The sequence below is a fragment of the Carassius carassius genome, chromosome 5 (assembly GCF_963082965.1).
Source record: "Carassius carassius chromosome 5, fCarCar2.1, whole genome shotgun sequence".
Classification (NCBI taxonomy): Eukaryota; Metazoa; Chordata; class Actinopteri; order Cypriniformes; family Cyprinidae; genus Carassius; species Carassius carassius.
This window is the reverse complement of record NC_081759.1, coordinates 3,697,822-3,715,080: the sequence shown is the minus strand read 5'-3', so window position 1 is coordinate 3,715,080 and position 17,259 is coordinate 3,697,822. Positions and strand designations below refer to the sequence as shown.

Sequence of the window (17,259 nt, the reverse complement as noted above, 5' to 3'; positions counted from 1 at the left end):
AAATTATTTATTTAGTTGTATTTAGTTTTACTTTATTTTTTATTATTTCAAAAGTTAAGCTTAAAGAGTAGTGCCAATTTATAATTAGCAAACTTCATTTTAATTTTATACTTAATTTTAATTTTAACTTTTTACTAAAGAATTCAAGTGCTAGAGAAAAAAACACAACTTTACATTCTCCCATTGTAATGCATCACTGTAGGCACGTTTCTCATTTGATTTAACAACCTGACATTATTGTCTATATAGACATTAGGTTCCTTTAAATATTCACACATGCAGATAAAACTGTAAATGAGGAGCAGGAAGCAGCTTCACCGAGCAGTCAGGCTTCTCTGACAGATTCGTAGTGATTATTTGGCTGTGTAAAGGAATGAAAAGTGTCTCTGTGTGTCAAAGCCTCTGTCCTCAGGGGTTTTATTCAACCATCAGACTGACAGAGTGTGAAAAAGAGATTTTGATTGAGTTCAGACCCATTCAGATGGCTGGTCTTGCTTGACAAAGCCCAGCAGATAAAGACACAGTTGTAGCTCTCTTTTGTCTGTTCTATCTATTATCCGGTCTTATCTTTTCTTCTTCTCAAAGCAGTTTCACTTTCTTGCATCTGTTTTATTGATCTTTTTTCCTTTCATTCTTTTACGCTCATTATCTCCAGACCCCTGGAGGTTTGATTGATGGCTCTGGGTTTTGATTGACAGAAGTGTAAGATTTGATTGGGACACTGATGTGGTTGGATTTGGGGGTTAAAGGTTGTAGCTCTTTCTGGTTGAGATAGAGAGAGAGAGAGAGAGAGAGAGAGAGAGTGTGTGTGTGTGTGTTTGCCTACTTAATCATAAGTGAGCTAAACCTGACAAAATCTCCAAAAACATTTCTAAAACTTGTATAAAAATAAAGCAAACAAAGTTTTTTTTTTTTGTAAATATGCAGAAAGTTTTTTTGTAAGGGGTTGGTTTAGGAGTAGGGTTGGTGTAGGGCAACAGCACATACAGTTTGTAAAGTATAAAAACCATTACGCCTATGGAATGTCCCCATTTAGATAGTTAAGTAAACTAAGTGTCTCTGTTCCTTGCTGTGTAATTCTATTGTTATTTATTTATAAAGATAAAGATTACTGCTCTAAAATGCATTTCATCCTGAAATAAATAGTTATGCATCTTTAGATGTGAATCAAGACATCTGAGTCTCTTTTTAAATTATTATTATTTATTGTTTTTATTTTAATTTAATTATAATTTCTGTTGTTATTTAATTTTGCTAATAATTATTACTAAAATCTTCATATTTAGTCTATTTACATAGGATGTCTCAAATGTCTTTTGTGTATTTTTTTTATGAATCCATGATTATATTTAGCATAAATTTAGATATATTAGGAGATAGTAATGCTTTCATAAGCTAATGTTTATAAAATAATATTTGCTTGTAAACAGAATTGTGATTGTAACAGAAATGTGTATGAGACTATTCATTCAATTTTTTAATTTTCCACTTTCATTTTGATTAAAATATAAAGTGTAGATATTGTTTTGCAAATATTATCATACATTCTTAATGAGAAAATCCCAAGCAAGACACAGACATTTAGCTGAAACATATACGTGATATATTTCATATCTTTCTTTAACCATAACTCTTTGTCTGTTGTGAGTTTTTAGTAGAATAAATGTTCTAATGTTTGAGTGTAATTGCTGTATCTACAGTACAGATTTGTTTTCAGTAGAGCTTGCACAACTAATCATTTTTACTAATTAACTAGTAGTAACTAATAGTAACTAATAGTTGGGCGAGTCAATGTTTACAGTACATTATGAAAATGACTCACTACACAGTGAGCAGCATTAGTGCTCTGACAGACAGAAGGAGAATGACACGGGTGAGAAACAAAGGATGGCATACCTCCAGTGCCGCTGGAATTGGTGCAGTTTTATAATAAAACATGTTTATTGGTATCACTTTATGGTAAGGTTTCATTAGTTAATTTTAGTTAAAGGGTTAGTTCACCCAAAAATGAAAATTATGTCATTAATAACTCACCCTCATGTCGTTCCAAACCCGTGAGACTGTTCATCTTCGGAACAAAGTTTAAGATATTTTAGATTTAGTCTGAGAGCTTTCTGTCCCTCCATTGAAGCTGTGTGTACGGTCTACTGTCCATGTCCAGAAAGGTAAGAAAAACATCATCAAAGTAGTCCATGTGACATCAGAGGGTCGGTTAGAATTTGTTGAAGCATCGAAAATACATTTTGGTTCACGAACGAATCATTCGATTTAACCGGATCTTCTTGAACCAATTTACCAGATCAAACTGAATCGTTTGAAACGGTTTGCGTCTCCAATACGCATTAATCCGCAAATGACGTAAACTGTTAACTTTTTTAATGTGGCTGACACTCCCTCTGAGTTAAAATAAACCAGTATCCCGGAGTAATTCATTTACTCAAACAGTACACTGACTGAACTGCTGTGAAGAGAGAACTGAAGATGAACACAGAGCCGAGCCAGATAACGAACGAAAGATTGACTCGTTCTTGAGTCAAGAACTGGTTGCATCTGTTTTCGGATCACTAGTAGTGATAGGAGGTTCGGTTCTTTTCAGAAAAACGGTTCACCGGTTCTTTTGCGCTCGACGTAATGGCGATTGTGTGCATGATTTACTATTTCGTTCCCTCGATTTATAAATTGTGTTCATGATTAACTAATTTGTTTCCTTGATTTGCTAAATTGTGCACACTATTTATAAATTGAGAGAATTAATTAGTAAATTGTGCGCACAATTTAGCAAATCGAGTGAATTTAATAGTAATCGTTTGCATGTTTTAGTACATCGAGGGAACAAATTAGTAAATCGTGAGCACAATGTATTTATTTTTTCTTGCATGTGTGGGGCTCCGTTAACTTCTATAGTAATAATAATAGCTAATAATCTTTATTAATGATAATTTCAACATTTTATAGTATATTTTTAAAATCAAAAGTTGTTTACATTCCTTGATCACTACTATATTTTGAGTAATGGGTAATGACAAATATTTTATTTTATTTTATCTAATGCATTAACTAATGTTAACAAGTAAGACCACATTGTGAAGTATTACTAAATTAATATAGAGGTTTTTAATACAAGTAATTGTGTAAAACAATGTGTGAAATCAATAAATGTTCCAGCAAAGACTAAACAAACTAAAAGCTGGTTCTGCAGCACGATGTTGACTGTATAAGTTGTGCGTCACTGTAAGCTGAACGCTCTTGGGTTAATGGTTGTACAGTAAATGAGGTGTTCTGTTTATACGTTACGTCTCATAGCGGTAACTGTGTTTACAACTGTTTTCAAAAGGCTTTCTTAACTATGCAAGCAAGGGTCAAAATCTGTCTGTGTTTTTGTGTGTGTGTTTCATAAAGTGTGCATATGTGAAATGAATGGATGAGGCAGGAATGGGATGAGACAGTGAGCAGTGCATCATGCTCACAGTGTGTGTGGGAAAGTGCGAGTGTTTATGTCGCGGGGCCCCTGCCGCCCAGTACATGAATAAGTCTTACTGTATACACTCACAGGTCTGTGTAAGTGTGTCTGTACTTTGTAGGATTAAAGTCGTCTCTTAATTATGTGTGTTAGACGTGCAAGGACACTTTCAGACGCACACAGACCAGCCTCCATTCTTTATCCAGACTAAAGCAGTGCCGTGTTCGGCTCTGTAATATAAGCAGTGCATTAGTGAGTTTAGATTAGTGATAGAGTTTGTAACAGAGAGTGAAAGACAAGAATAGTTTGCTGAGCGAGAGAGCCTGCTCAAGTTGACTTTAAAGTACTAAATATAACATAATGTACTGTCAGGTGGTCATTATCACAAAAATAAATCCAGACAGGGTGAACAGGACCCCATCGTGTCTTATGCAAATTCGTTTTTCAATTTTGTATAAAATGTTTTATTTTTAATATTATATTATATTATATTATATTATATTATATTATATTATATTATATTATATTATATTATATTATATTATATTATACTATATTATATTATATTATATTATATTATATTATATTATATTATATTATATTATATTATATTATATTATATTATATTATTACTTGTTTTTTGGTGAACTATCCCTTTAAATAAAAGTAACTGAAAAATAATAATAAAGATATTATTTAGTAAGATTTTTACATCAATCATTTAATATTATATAAGTAATATAACAGGAATATAATTTAAAACAGAATTTATTAACATGTAAGTGAATATATATATATATATATATATATGTATGTATACATATAAAAATGTATATAATTAATATATCAATATATATTATTTGTTTTTATTAATGTCCTATGAAACACATAATTTTAAAAAGTATAAACTATTTCTTATAAAAGACATTAATATGATTTTTTTTTTGCATGCTCACTAGTATGCTTAAGATTTAGCATTGCTTGTCTTAATGTGTTTAAATGAGTTTCCACTAAACATAGGTGAACCAAACTTTGCATATTGTTTCTCAGCTATGTTATGAAAGATATATTTTGTATTTAATGCTATTTATTATTAATAGTTATTAGTTATTAGTTAATGTACGTATTGGCAAAAATAAGTTGTTACATTGAGTCTAATTTAATCTTATATATAAGAATATTTGACCACTGAAACCACAATTGACTAATTCAGTTCTGATCAATTCTAGCTTTTCATTATACAAATCTTTGCAAAGCAGCTTTACAGGAAATTAAGTTTCTACAATATATTTAGTAGTAGCTTGTCAGTGGTGACTCAGTCAATGACGTAATCAACCAGATGATGAACACTATTAACAGCAATGAATATATGTTGTAATCAAACTTGTAGCAAAATTTGGTAGTTTGTTGTTTCAGGGTTGGCATCATCTGAGGTCCTCAGAGGGGTTTGCATCATCTCTTCTCCAGTGTTCGGTCATCTCAAGTCTTTCTAAGGGCTGGATACAGACTAAAGTTTGTGTAATTTAGTTACCACGGGGGATGTCAGTTTTCAGTTAGTTACGCAGAAGCTAAACCATTATTGGCCTTGTAGGTAAATAATAATAATTTGTAACTGATACAGAACTTAATAGGTAGCCAGTGCAGAGACTGTAAAATTGGGGTAATATGATCATATTTTCTTGACCTGGTAAGGACTCTAATCAGAAAAGTGTTCCAGAGAGCCGTGAAATAAGCATCTTTATTTTATGCCTTGATGTCAAAATTATATACAGCATTTCTCAGCTCCCCCTCTCTTTCTTTAACAGCTCACAGATGTGGAGTTATTTTGACTGAAGGGTGTTTGGTCAGCTTCTATAAACACCTTTGTGACTGTCGAAAACTGTGTGTGTGTGTGTGTGTGTGTGTGTGTGTGTGTGTGTGTGTTCGTTCATATGCACAAGCTCTTGTGGGAGAGGAAAACACACACATCAACTTTACAGCCCTGTATCGTAACTCTCTTACTTACTTTTCACCCTGAGTGGCTTAGCATGCACTAATTACAGCTCATGGACACAAAAGCACAATTGTGCTCTCAACAAGGTTATTATGGTTTATAACAAAACTTTTCTATATTCAAGTTTTCATGCAAGAATAGATTTGTTGTGTTAATTTTTCTGTTTGTTTTAATTTATGTTTATTTTTAGGTTTAAATGAATATTTAATATTCAGTCAGGCTGCCAAAATAAACAACACTAATAATTCATAGGTATTATTAAGCTTGCCTAATTAATTCTACGGTTCCTTTTTAGTATTCGGAAACCTGAGAACCATAAGAAGCTTTCTCAAATTAGGGCTGTGTGATTGTTTTTCCATTGTTTTGATGAATATTGTTATCGAATACTGACTGTGGTGTAATAATAATCATTTGTATTTTTGCAGCTCACGCTATAATCTTGATTGTTCGAATAAATATTTTTCATTTAAAGAATGCTTTACACAAACACATCAATGTAATTTTTAGTGAGTCTATCCTTGATGTCCGTCTGTCCTTGACTCGTCTGCTCACAAGTTCAGCATCCCTTCTTCAAACAAACTTCTCCAATAACCTCTTCATATCGCTCCAAAACAGTGACAGACCGTCCAAACTTCATTTCCATCTTTTTGTTTAATTTATAAAAATGTCTCGGGGAATTTTTTCTCTGCAAATATTTGAAGATGAAAGAGTGTGAATGATGTGATATTTGCAGCCATATTTCCCCAGGTGCCATACATTTCATACTTCAAAGCTGTGTGTTATGATCCTGAGAGTCTGGATATCTGAAGTAATTATTCAGTTCGGTCTCTCGCTGTTATTTTCGCTCTGCAAAAACGAAGGAATGAAATAAAGCTGATTTTTGAGTTGGATAAAAGTCAGGTGAGTTTCTGCCTGGATGATAGCTGACCCATTTCCTATTTTTCCTCCTCTCCAGCTAACGTTCTGGACACTATGCTGCTGAGGAATTCTGGGAAGGTGGAAGAACGTCGGGAGACAGGAAGTGATGCGCCGGCTCTACATCAGCACTTCCTGTGGTGCTACTGTTACCATCACTGTCCAGAGGACTCCACTAATAACACATGCAGGTATCAGGACACATCCCTCCACACTTGAGTTCTCTTGCACACACTCAATCTGTAGCCAGTATTACATGTGTGTTGCGTGTTCAGGACGGACGGTTACTGCTTCACCATGGTGGAGGAAGAGGGTGGAGCGGCTGTGGTGACCTCAGGCTGTCTGGGTCTGGTCGGATCAGAGTTTCAGTGCCGGGTGAGTCATAAACTGCTCTGATTTCCAAAATAAACCACTTAAGTGCATCAGTCTTCAAGCAGAGGCAAAACAAAAGGCTTACGTAACTCACTGTGAATTAAACACCTCATTAAATACTCATGTGCTGCTCTTTATATTTCACAATGCTTACTTGTATGCCAATATGCAATTTTGTGTCTTAGCTCAAAATTGCTGGAAATAAAAATCTGAATTGTGACATAATGCGTTGCAATTACACTACTGTTCAGATGTAAGGGGGCAGTAAGATTATTCAGCAAGGATGCATTGATCAAAAGTAACAGTGAAGCCATTTACAGTATGGTAGAAAAGATCTCTGTTGCAAATAATTGCTTTTTGCACTTTATATTCATAAAAATTTTCCCCCACAAAAATATAAAGCAGCACAACAGTTTTCAACAGTGATAATATAAACAAAGTTTCTTGAGCTGCAAATAAGTATATTAGATTGATTTCTGAAGATCATGTGACTGCAGAGTGGAGTAATGATGCTGAAAATACAGCTGCGCATCACAGGAACAAATCATATTTTAAATTATATCCAAATAGAAAGCAGTTACTTTAAATTGTAATAATATTTCATATTATTTCAGTTTTTCCTACATTTTTGATCAAGTAAAGCATACGGGACTTTTTTAATTCTGCAGTTGAAACAAGCTTCCATACTAATGTCATTCCATGATTTTCCTTCTGTGCAAAACAAATGAAGATAGTCTATCAGTTTAGCAGCTGCTTTTTTCATATTATGAAAATGAACAGCGATTTTTACTGCCAAGCTCCAGAAATGACCATAAAAGTAGTCTCTAGTTAATATTTTAAGTGAACCAATACTTCACGCATAAAACTTAAAACCAAAATCAATCCTTTTTACATTTGTAATACCTGTCCCTGGTCTTATTGCAAAAAAAAGAAATCTGATTTGTTTATTAATTTTTTTTCCTTTTTTATTTTTTCGGCAAAGCCAAGTGGATAGGGAAAAATTATATTAGCAAATAATATCATAGCTTATTTTTACCCATTTTAAGTCCTGCTCCTACTGTATACTATCTGTTATCTTATTAGTGAACTGAACATTTCACTTGATTTTTGTCACATTACAAAAGTTAAATGAGTTGCACGTAGTGTTTCATTGTGTTACTGGCCACCTGAGAGACCTGGTGTGTTAATGTAGTGTGTGTTTGTGTGTGTTTAGGACACGGGGAACTCTAAACAGCGCCGAGCACTCGAGTGCTGCACAGATCAGGACTACTGTAACAGAGATCTACATCCAACACTGCCCCCTCTAAGAACACCCAGTGAGTTCACACACGCACACATACACACTTTATATTAATACTAAAAATGTATTAATAAAATATAATGCAAAATAGTATATTCATGTATAATATTACAATAATTATTACTATATACTAACACTTACTAAAGGGAATAAAAAATATGATTTAACCTCTTTAGTATGTTCCTTTGGGCAACATTCCTAGAAAAAATGTCTGATTTGTTCCCAAAAATATATGTAGGTCAGAAGCTCTCACACACCTGTAGGGTTTATTTTGGCTGTCATGAACAACTCCCCATCAATCAACACAGCAGAATAGAAGCCTCTCTGTCCGTCACACACACACACACACACACACACACACACACACACACACACACACGTGTGTGTGTTCACACCTTCACACCTGTGCTGTAGCTCTGATTTCAGCATCACACACACAGAGCTTGTTGAAGAACCGAGTGTGTTGATGTAAGATTTGTGTGTTCAATGTTGACTCTTTGACATGAAATAATATGTGTGTGTGTGTGTGTGTGTGTGTGTGTGTGTGTGTGTGTGTAGGTTACGCAGTGGGAGAGATTCATCACATCGCTCTGCTCATCTCAGTGACGGTCTGTAGCTTCATCCTCACCTTCATCCTCATCTTCTGTTACTTCAGGTGTGTAAGTTACCAACACAAACACAGACTTAGTTTTTGTCTTAAATGAAGCTAATTTAGTGGATAGTTCACCCAAAAATCGTTTACTCACCTCAAGTTGTTACAAACCTTTATGTGTTTCTTTCATTTGTTGAGCACAAAAGAAGTATTGTGAAGAATACATCTTGTGTTTGTGTGGACTTCTATTCATGTTAGTCTGGGGTTGAAGTGGTCTGTGTGGTGTTTCAGGTATAAACGTCACGAGCTAGCCCCGCGCTTCAGCCTCGGCCTGCATCCGGACGAGACGTTAATTCCTCCGGGAGAATCCCTGCGGGATCTCATAGAGCAGTCCCAGAGCTCCGGCTCAGGGTCAGGACTCCCCCTGCTGGTGAGAATCACACACACACACACACACACAGATTGAGAGAGGGTTGGGGACTGGTGAACAGACAGAACTGGGCCATCGGGCCAAGTTTGTTTTTGTGAAAAGTGGGGACATCCCATAAGCGTAATGGTTTTTATACTGTACAAACTGTATATTCTATCGCCCTTCACCAACCCTACACCTAACCCTAACCCTCACAGGAAACTTTCTGCATTTCTACTTTCTCAAAAAAACTCATTCTGTATGATTTATAAGTGTTTTGAAAAATGGGGACATGGGTTATGTCCTCATAAGTCACTCTCTCCTTGTAATACCTCTGTCATACCCATGTCATTATACAGAGTTGTGTCCCGATATTTTGCAAAAACAAGAGCACACACACACACGAAATCAACATCCACACAGAGCCCTGTGAATTCTTTGATACAGAATCTAGTCACACAAATATAAGATGGAATTGATCAAAAATAGGGCTGGACAATTAATCAAATCCCAACATGAACTAGTGTCTGTGATTATTAATCTGCAAGTCAGTGTGTCTCTGAGTGAATGAGTGGCTCAATTGAAAATATCAGATACACACAGCAAAGTCTCACTCTTACACAGTAGAATGTACTTTAAAGTTGTAATAATAATGATGATAATAATAAAATTGAATACAACTTTTTTAAGGAATACTGTATAACAAACTATAACAATTTTACCTGTTTTTGATTTTTACTAAATGATAAAAGACTTTCAGAAAAATGTAATTCAGACTCAGAATTTCAGAAAAATGTAATTAATCAGACATGCTTTTTTAAAATTACAATTTACTTGAAAATTTACAGTTAAAACTAAATCAGTTAAAACACAAAACACAGAACTTGTGTTAATTGAATAAATTAATTAATGCTTTTTTATTTTAAAAATGTAATTAAACAATTGAAACTAAATCCAGATAAGTTACAGTGAAAAACACATGGGGATGGGGGGGGGGGGGGGGGGGGTAATTTTGAAAAAAAAACAATAGGACCCTATTCATATTATTTTCTTAATAAATGTCACTGCACTTGTGTATGATGAGTCGCTTGTAATGTAATGTATTTGTAAAGAAAATGACATCTATCTATTATCTGTCTGTCTGTCTGTCTATGTCTGTGTCTGTAGGTGCAGCGCACTATAGCCAAGCAGATCCAGATGGTGACACAGATCGGGAAGGGCCGTTATGGAGAGGTGTGGATGGGGAGATGGAGGGGAGAGAAAGTGGCTGTGAAAGTCTTTTTCACCACAGAGGAGGCCAGCTGGTTCAGAGAGACAGAGATATATCAGACTGTCCTCATGAGACATGAGAATATACTCGGTGAGACACACAGACACCATTACATTCATATGCTATTGTTATACTATTAATGTAGGAAATATATAGACTATTAAAATACTGCTCGCCAAGCTTAACTAACTCTTGATTTAAAGTTATTCAGCTACCCTCTTGAAAAAGTAGTTAAGTTCACTAATAAAAATATTTAATTTCCCTGAAGCCATTAAAGGGCCAGTATTTGTATAATTAGGGTGAATAAAGGAACTTATTACTTTTTATTGCACTTTTTTTTAAATACGAGCACAAATGAGTCAGTGCTTAACCCAATGGTCGTTTAAATAGCTGACGATCACTGCACTATATTTATTCTCATGTAATTTAACAAAGGTCTTTCAATAAATAAAGTGTCAGGGCTACTGCCTAGGCCAAGAACAACAACAACAAAAAAGACTGTATTTATGCAATAATTGTGTAATCTTTGTGTTCTTCTAGAACATTTTTGTCAGTCAAACAAACCTCTTTGACAATTAAAAATATTCACTGAGATTTTAAGATAATATTTCAATAATTACATACATTTGTATTTTCATGGTTCGGTTAATGGTCACATGACATGCAGGTAAGCAAATCAAATATTTTTAGTAATTTATTTTATAATTTTTATAAAAAAAAAAAATTATTTAATTAAATTATTAGCTTTCAATTAAAGGGTTAGTTCACCCAAATATTACAATTATGTTATCAATAACTCACCCTCATGTCGTTCCAAACCCGTAAGACCTCATTTCGTCTTCAGAACACAGTTTAAGATATTTTAGATTTAGTCCGAGATCTCTCAGTCCCTCCATTGAAGCTGTGTGTACGGTCTACTGTCCATGTCCAGAAAGGTAAGAAAAACATCATCAGAGTAGTCCATGTGACATCAGAGGGTCAGTTAGAATTTGTTGAAGCATCGAAAATACATTTTGGTGCAAAAATAACAAAAACTACGACTTTATTCAGCATCGTCTTCTCTTCCGGGTCTGTTGTGAGAGAGTTCAAGTGCAGTGATATCCGGTTTGTGAACGAATCATTCGATGTATCTGGATCTTCTTGAACCAGTTCACCAAATCGAACTGAATAATTTAAAACGATTCGCATCTCCAATAAGCATTAATCCACAAATGACTTAAGCTGTTAACTTTTTTAATGTGGCGGACACTCCCTCTGAGTTAAAACAAACCAATATCCCGGAGTAATTCATTTACTCAAACAGTTACATCGAATGATTCATTGGCAAACCGAACATCACTACACTGCAGTGAATGTGCTCACAACAGACAATGCTGAATAAAGTCGTAGTTTTTGTTATTTTTGGACCAAAAAGTATTTTCGATGCTTCAAAAAATTCTAACTGACCCTCTGATGTCACATGGACTACTCTGATGATGTTTTTCTTACCTTTCTGGACATGGACAGTATACCGTACACACAGCTTCAATGGAGGAACTGAGAGCTCTCGGACTAAATCTAAAATATCTTAAACTGTGTTCCAAAGATAAACGGAGGTCTCACAGGTTTGGAACGACATGAGGGTGAGTCATTAATGACATAATTTTGATTTTTGGGTGAACTAACCCTTTAAGTTATAATACCTCAGACCTCATGTTACCACAGACTATATGTTACTCTGCAAGGCTATTAATAAGAACTACAAAAAAAAATTTTTGGTGTAAAATGTTACCTAAAACCTCCTCATGTCCATGTTATTTGTCAACTACTCAATTAGCTAAATATTTTAGACATGGGGACTTCTGGGAACACGTTTGAGTGATCACTCAAATCAAAGTGACTTTAGTTCATTAAAACAAACCATTCAAAATAAATCAGTTTGCTATCATTAATCACTTCTTGAGGACATACAGTGAAAGTGTGTTTGATCACTCGGCTGTAATCTCCACGCACAATACAGTGATGAAACAAGCAGCAGTACTGTTTCTTTTCATGCTATTCCACTGTTTGTTAGAAAAAAATCGCATTGCTTTTTACAAAACGCCATAGCTTCTGTCACGCAACTGAAAAATGTAGCTACATAAGCAGCCTATCTACTGTTATTTAATGACTCCCACTGGTGAACATGTAGTCGGTAATTACGGGGAAATGATCCATGTTAAAATGCACGATTGAAGCGTCCTGATTAGCAGTCCTTTCAAATTAATTAGCTGATATCAAATTAATTATTGCATTAAATTAAGCAAGGCCTGGCTCGTTATATTTAGCCTCGTGCACTAATTTTAACTCTCTCTCCAGGGTTCATAGCGGCTGATATTAAAGGCACGGGCTCATGGACTCAGCTCTACCTCATCACCGACTACCACGAGAACGGCTCTCTGTACGACTATCTCAAATGCACCACCCTGGACAGCCGGGCCATGCTGAAACTGGCGTACTCATCCGTCTCCGGCCTCTGCCATCTTCACACCGAGATCTTCGGCACACAGGGCAAACCGGCCATCGCCCACAGAGACCTGAAGAGCAAAAACATCCTGGTGAAGAGGAACGGAGCCTGCTGCATCGCTGACCTCGGCCTGGCCGTCAAGTTCATCAGGTCAGAGGCCAGCTCCTGTGCTTCACTTTCTGATGTTAACATGCTGATTTCTGTAGACAGCAGGTTTAGCAACCAAAAAAAACAACATTTTAAATATTCATTTGAGTTATCACTTAAAAATTCCCTGTCTGGCATTTTACAACTTTTTTGTTGCAAGATAACATTTAAATAATTTATGCTAATATGTATTGTAGATTGTAATATGGATTTTCACCTTATTTTCAATTTGGCTATGTAAATAAAATTATTTATTTATATATATATATATATATATATATATATATATATATATATATGTATGTATGTATATATATATGTGTGTATATATATATATATATATATATACACGTATATATGTGTGTGTGTGTGTGTGTGTGATTGTTTTTATTGTTCATTAAAACTATACTTAAAATTAGGCTAGATTTAATTATTTGAAATCATTTTTTTTCATCTATAGTAATATTTTTATTTTATTGCATTGCAAACTGACCTTAAAAAAAAAAGAATGCTGCCTTAGCGATTAACTGAATAAAAACAGGTTTAAGCTGTAGTGAAATTACTGAAACTGAAACTTAAACTAAAAATAAATTCAAACTAAATAGAAATATTAAAAAGACTATTAAAAATGACAGAAATGACAAAAACAAAACTGCTAAAACTTTAAATGAAAACTGAAAATCTAAAAATAAAAGCAAAGTCAAAATAATAATAAATATTCAAACACTAAAATAACATTTTATTCCTCTCTCCAAAACCTTTATCAAAAATCATTGTTTTTTGTTATTAATTATATTCAGATGCATACAGCTCTGATAATTAAATATGGTTCTAAAATTAAAATTATAAAATAAAATTCATTATTTGAAATTAAGTTCTTCGTCTGTAGTAATATTTATATTTTATTTTAAAAAAGCTGGTCGGAAATAAATGGGTTTAAGTTGTAGTACAAAGTCAAAAACTAATACTAAAATAAAAATACATTTAAGCTAAATAGAAATATATATATATTACAAAAGAAATGGCAACTGAGAATATAAAAAAGCTATTTCAAACTAATAATAAATACTACAATGGTATATAAATAACACTTAAATATATATTTACATTTATGCATTTATTAGACACTTATTCAAAGCCACTTGCAAATGAGGAAAATCACAAGTAAAATGTCATAAGAGCCAGCAGCATAAATATATTGATCATTTTTGTTAGACATACTATAAACATTTCCCCTTAATATACAGTAGCTTCAGTGTAGTTTAGTTGTAAATTGTAGCGTAACTAACTTCTTTTTTGAAAGGGTATTTTGGCTGTAGCTTGGTAAAGTACACTTTCAAAGTTGCATCAACAAGTTTCCCTCTAATAGAACTGCAGAAATGATGTGAAGGTGTATGCTTATGAAATGAGTTCTCCAGCTTAAATATGAGCACTGAAACACTGTTGTGTCTCATGAACAGCGACACTAATGAAGTGGACATCCCCCTGAACACACGCGTGGGCACCAAACGCTTCATGGCTCCTGAGGTTCTGGACGAGACTCTGAACAGGAACCATTTCCAGTCCTACATCATGGCCGACATGTACAGCTTCGGCCTCATTCTGTGGGAGATCGCCCGCCGATGTGTGTCTGGAGGTACAGCTCGGAATATTACCATCGTTCATTTCAGGATCAGCTTTGTCTTAGTTGATTCTCATAATATCCCTTATTGATGAGGATGATAAAGCTCTAGTCATTTCATTTCTTAAAATTTTTTTTAAACATGCATGTAACAATGCAGTGGAGCACTGATGACATGTCTGTGTTTATATATGTATATATATATATGTGAACATAAATGTTTTTTAATATTTATAGTAAAGTTATAAGTCTTTATTTAATATTTAGAGAGTTTCGTTATAAATATATAAGAGTAACTATAATTTCTTGTGAAGTCAGTCTCAGTTTGCTCTTTACTCAGTTGTTTGTATCAGTTGTATTTTAGTGTCAGATACTATCGTCGTTTTTTTTATTAATGCTTTTATTTGATTTTCTTTTCATTGTAATTTCAGTTTAAGTTTTACTATTTCTGTCTGTGTTTTTGTCATTCTTATTATTTTTTAAATGTTTATATAGTTTATAGGAATTTTTACTTTAATTTTAGTTATTTTCGTACATGAATATAAACCAGATAAAAAATTTAAATGACACTTTTTTATACGTTTTTATTTTTAATATTTAGATTTATTTAATTTTTTTCAAGTAACAATTATTATTATTATTATTTAATAACCCTGGTTTGTATAAATCTTAAGAGGTTAAAAGAGATTTGAATGAGATTCATTAAAGTTTGTTCTTTTGCGTCAGTGTGTTGATTGCTATCCGGATGTTTCTGCAGGTATCGTAGAGGAATATCAGCTTCCGTACCACGATCACGTTCCTAATGACCCGTCGTATGAAGACATGCGAGAGGTTGTGTGTATGAAGAGAATACGTCCGTCTTTCCCTAACCGCTGGAGCAGTGATGAGGTGAATTTGAATTTTTGTCATAATTATTGTCAATATTTTATGTCAGTAAATTTTTAGCTTATAGAGACAGAATTATTATAATTCACTAAAAATAAAAACACAGAAACATTTACTTTAAATAAACTCACCTGAAATAAAATTATATATGTGTGTGTGTGTGTGTGTTTCAGCTAGCTTCCAAGGCACATTTTTCTCATTTTCATTTATACTGATGTATGTATGGTTTGCTGAAATAACTAATTTATTCAGATTAATACAATATTTTTGTCGCATCACTTTATATTATAATCATATAAGTCTTATCATGCAAGATATCTATTAGCTTGCAATAGCACATATTAATGATCTTGTGCATTGCATGTTATTTACATTAATCAAAGCAAAGAAATCTAGAAAATTAGAAGAGAAACAAATCACAAATGATATAATTTTGTAAACTGGACAGTCAAGTTTTTTCCTTTTTTCCCCGAATGAATTAATATCTTGCAGTTTAGCTGTTGCAATGTATTTTTAACCATCATGACTTTCTTCATCTTGATTTTGTTGAAAGAGGGTGATGTTTGTTTGTGTGTTGTCAGTGTTTGAGGCAGATGGGGAAGCTCATGACGGAGTGTTGGGCTCATAATCCGGCCTCTCGTCTCACCGCCCTGCGTGTTAAAAAGACGCTGGCCAAGATGTCCGAGTCCCAGGACATTAAAGTCTGAGAACAGACCAGCAGCACTGACACTAACCCTGAACTCACGCCAGAGCCTCCTGCAAACGACCCGACCGCAGCAGAGGACGCCCAAGATCTCATGTGATCGCAGGACAAAGATCCGAAGCGAGATCACATGACTCTCCTCCGAGGACTGCCAGCTTTCTCTTTCCACAGTCTGTTCAGCTCCAACAGGACCATGGTTTTGGATTCGTTGCAGATTTGTGTTGTCAGTCAGTCAACAACTTATAACACGTTTCCCGCCTTTTTTGGTGGACTGTGCCTTATTTATTTTGTAAATAGATGAAAATGTGAGTGAAGCTTCAATGTACTTGAATAAATGTTCTAATGAGAATTATTGTTGTGCGCCGAGTTACTTTTTGTGTTGCTTTTTAGTTGACCATTACGGTCAAGTAAAACATTTCTTGTTAAGGTGTTTTCTGAATGAATAAAAAGGTTACATAGAACATTAAAAAAACACCTTCATTTATATGTGTGTATATATATATATATATATATATATATATATAATTTCATTTCCTGAATTGCCCAATGACACAAACAGCATGCCTTTTCTAACAGCACTTTTAGAAAAATTAATAAAAGATAAAAAAAATAATTATAATTTACCCAGACCTTGTTTTTGTTGCCATGGTAAATGTTTGTGAAGATAGTCACGTTTATAATTACTCAAGGTTAAAGTGTTTAAAAAACAAACAAACAAAAAAATAATTTAAGGAATCTCTAGGAAGGTCAAATAATAACAATAAATAAATAAAAAAAACCCACAAAGCCAATTGCTGCGTTGATTAAAAATATAATTTATTAAAAAAATCCTTTACATACATTTTATCCAGAAACTGACTGCAGACATAATAGCGTTTGTTTTTGATTTTTAATGAAGCGTTATTCTGGATTAAACTCTCTCTGTACACGAGTCGTAACGATGCACATCTGCCAGCGGTTCACACACAAGCACACGTTGCATAGTTGGCACTGCATGTCCAGCAGACAGACACTCACTGCACTGCACTGCTGCTCTTCAGCCTCACCGAGGGGCTTTTCTGTTCTCGTTTTGCTTGTTAATTTGCCTTTTATTTTGCGCACAGCTCC

At 34.1% G+C, this 17,259-nt stretch overlaps 1 protein-coding gene across 2 annotated transcripts in view; it reads left to right on the top strand.

Annotated features, from left to right (window-relative positions):
* bmpr1ba (bone morphogenetic protein receptor, type IBa) overlaps positions 1-16,248 on the top strand; it is a 60,045-nt gene extending 43,797 nt beyond the window's left edge. For both annotated transcript variants that reach the window (XM_059549473.1, XM_059549474.1), the window contains 10 exons: positions 6,409-6,559; positions 6,644-6,743; positions 7,954-8,056; positions 8,599-8,695; positions 8,924-9,062; positions 10,209-10,401; positions 12,649-12,946; positions 14,404-14,579; positions 15,322-15,452; positions 16,031-16,248. In XM_059549473.1, coding sequence (XP_059405456.1) covers positions 6,409-6,559; positions 6,644-6,743; positions 7,954-8,056; positions 8,599-8,695; positions 8,924-9,062; positions 10,209-10,401; positions 12,649-12,946; positions 14,404-14,579; positions 15,322-15,452; positions 16,031-16,156 — 1,514 coding nt within the window. In that variant the 3' untranslated portion in view covers positions 16,157-16,248. The remainder of the gene's footprint in view (positions 1-6,408; positions 6,560-6,643; positions 6,744-7,953; positions 8,057-8,598; positions 8,696-8,923; positions 9,063-10,208; positions 10,402-12,648; positions 12,947-14,403; positions 14,580-15,321; positions 15,453-16,030) is intronic.
* Positions 16,249-17,259: the final 1,011 nt, after the last annotated feature.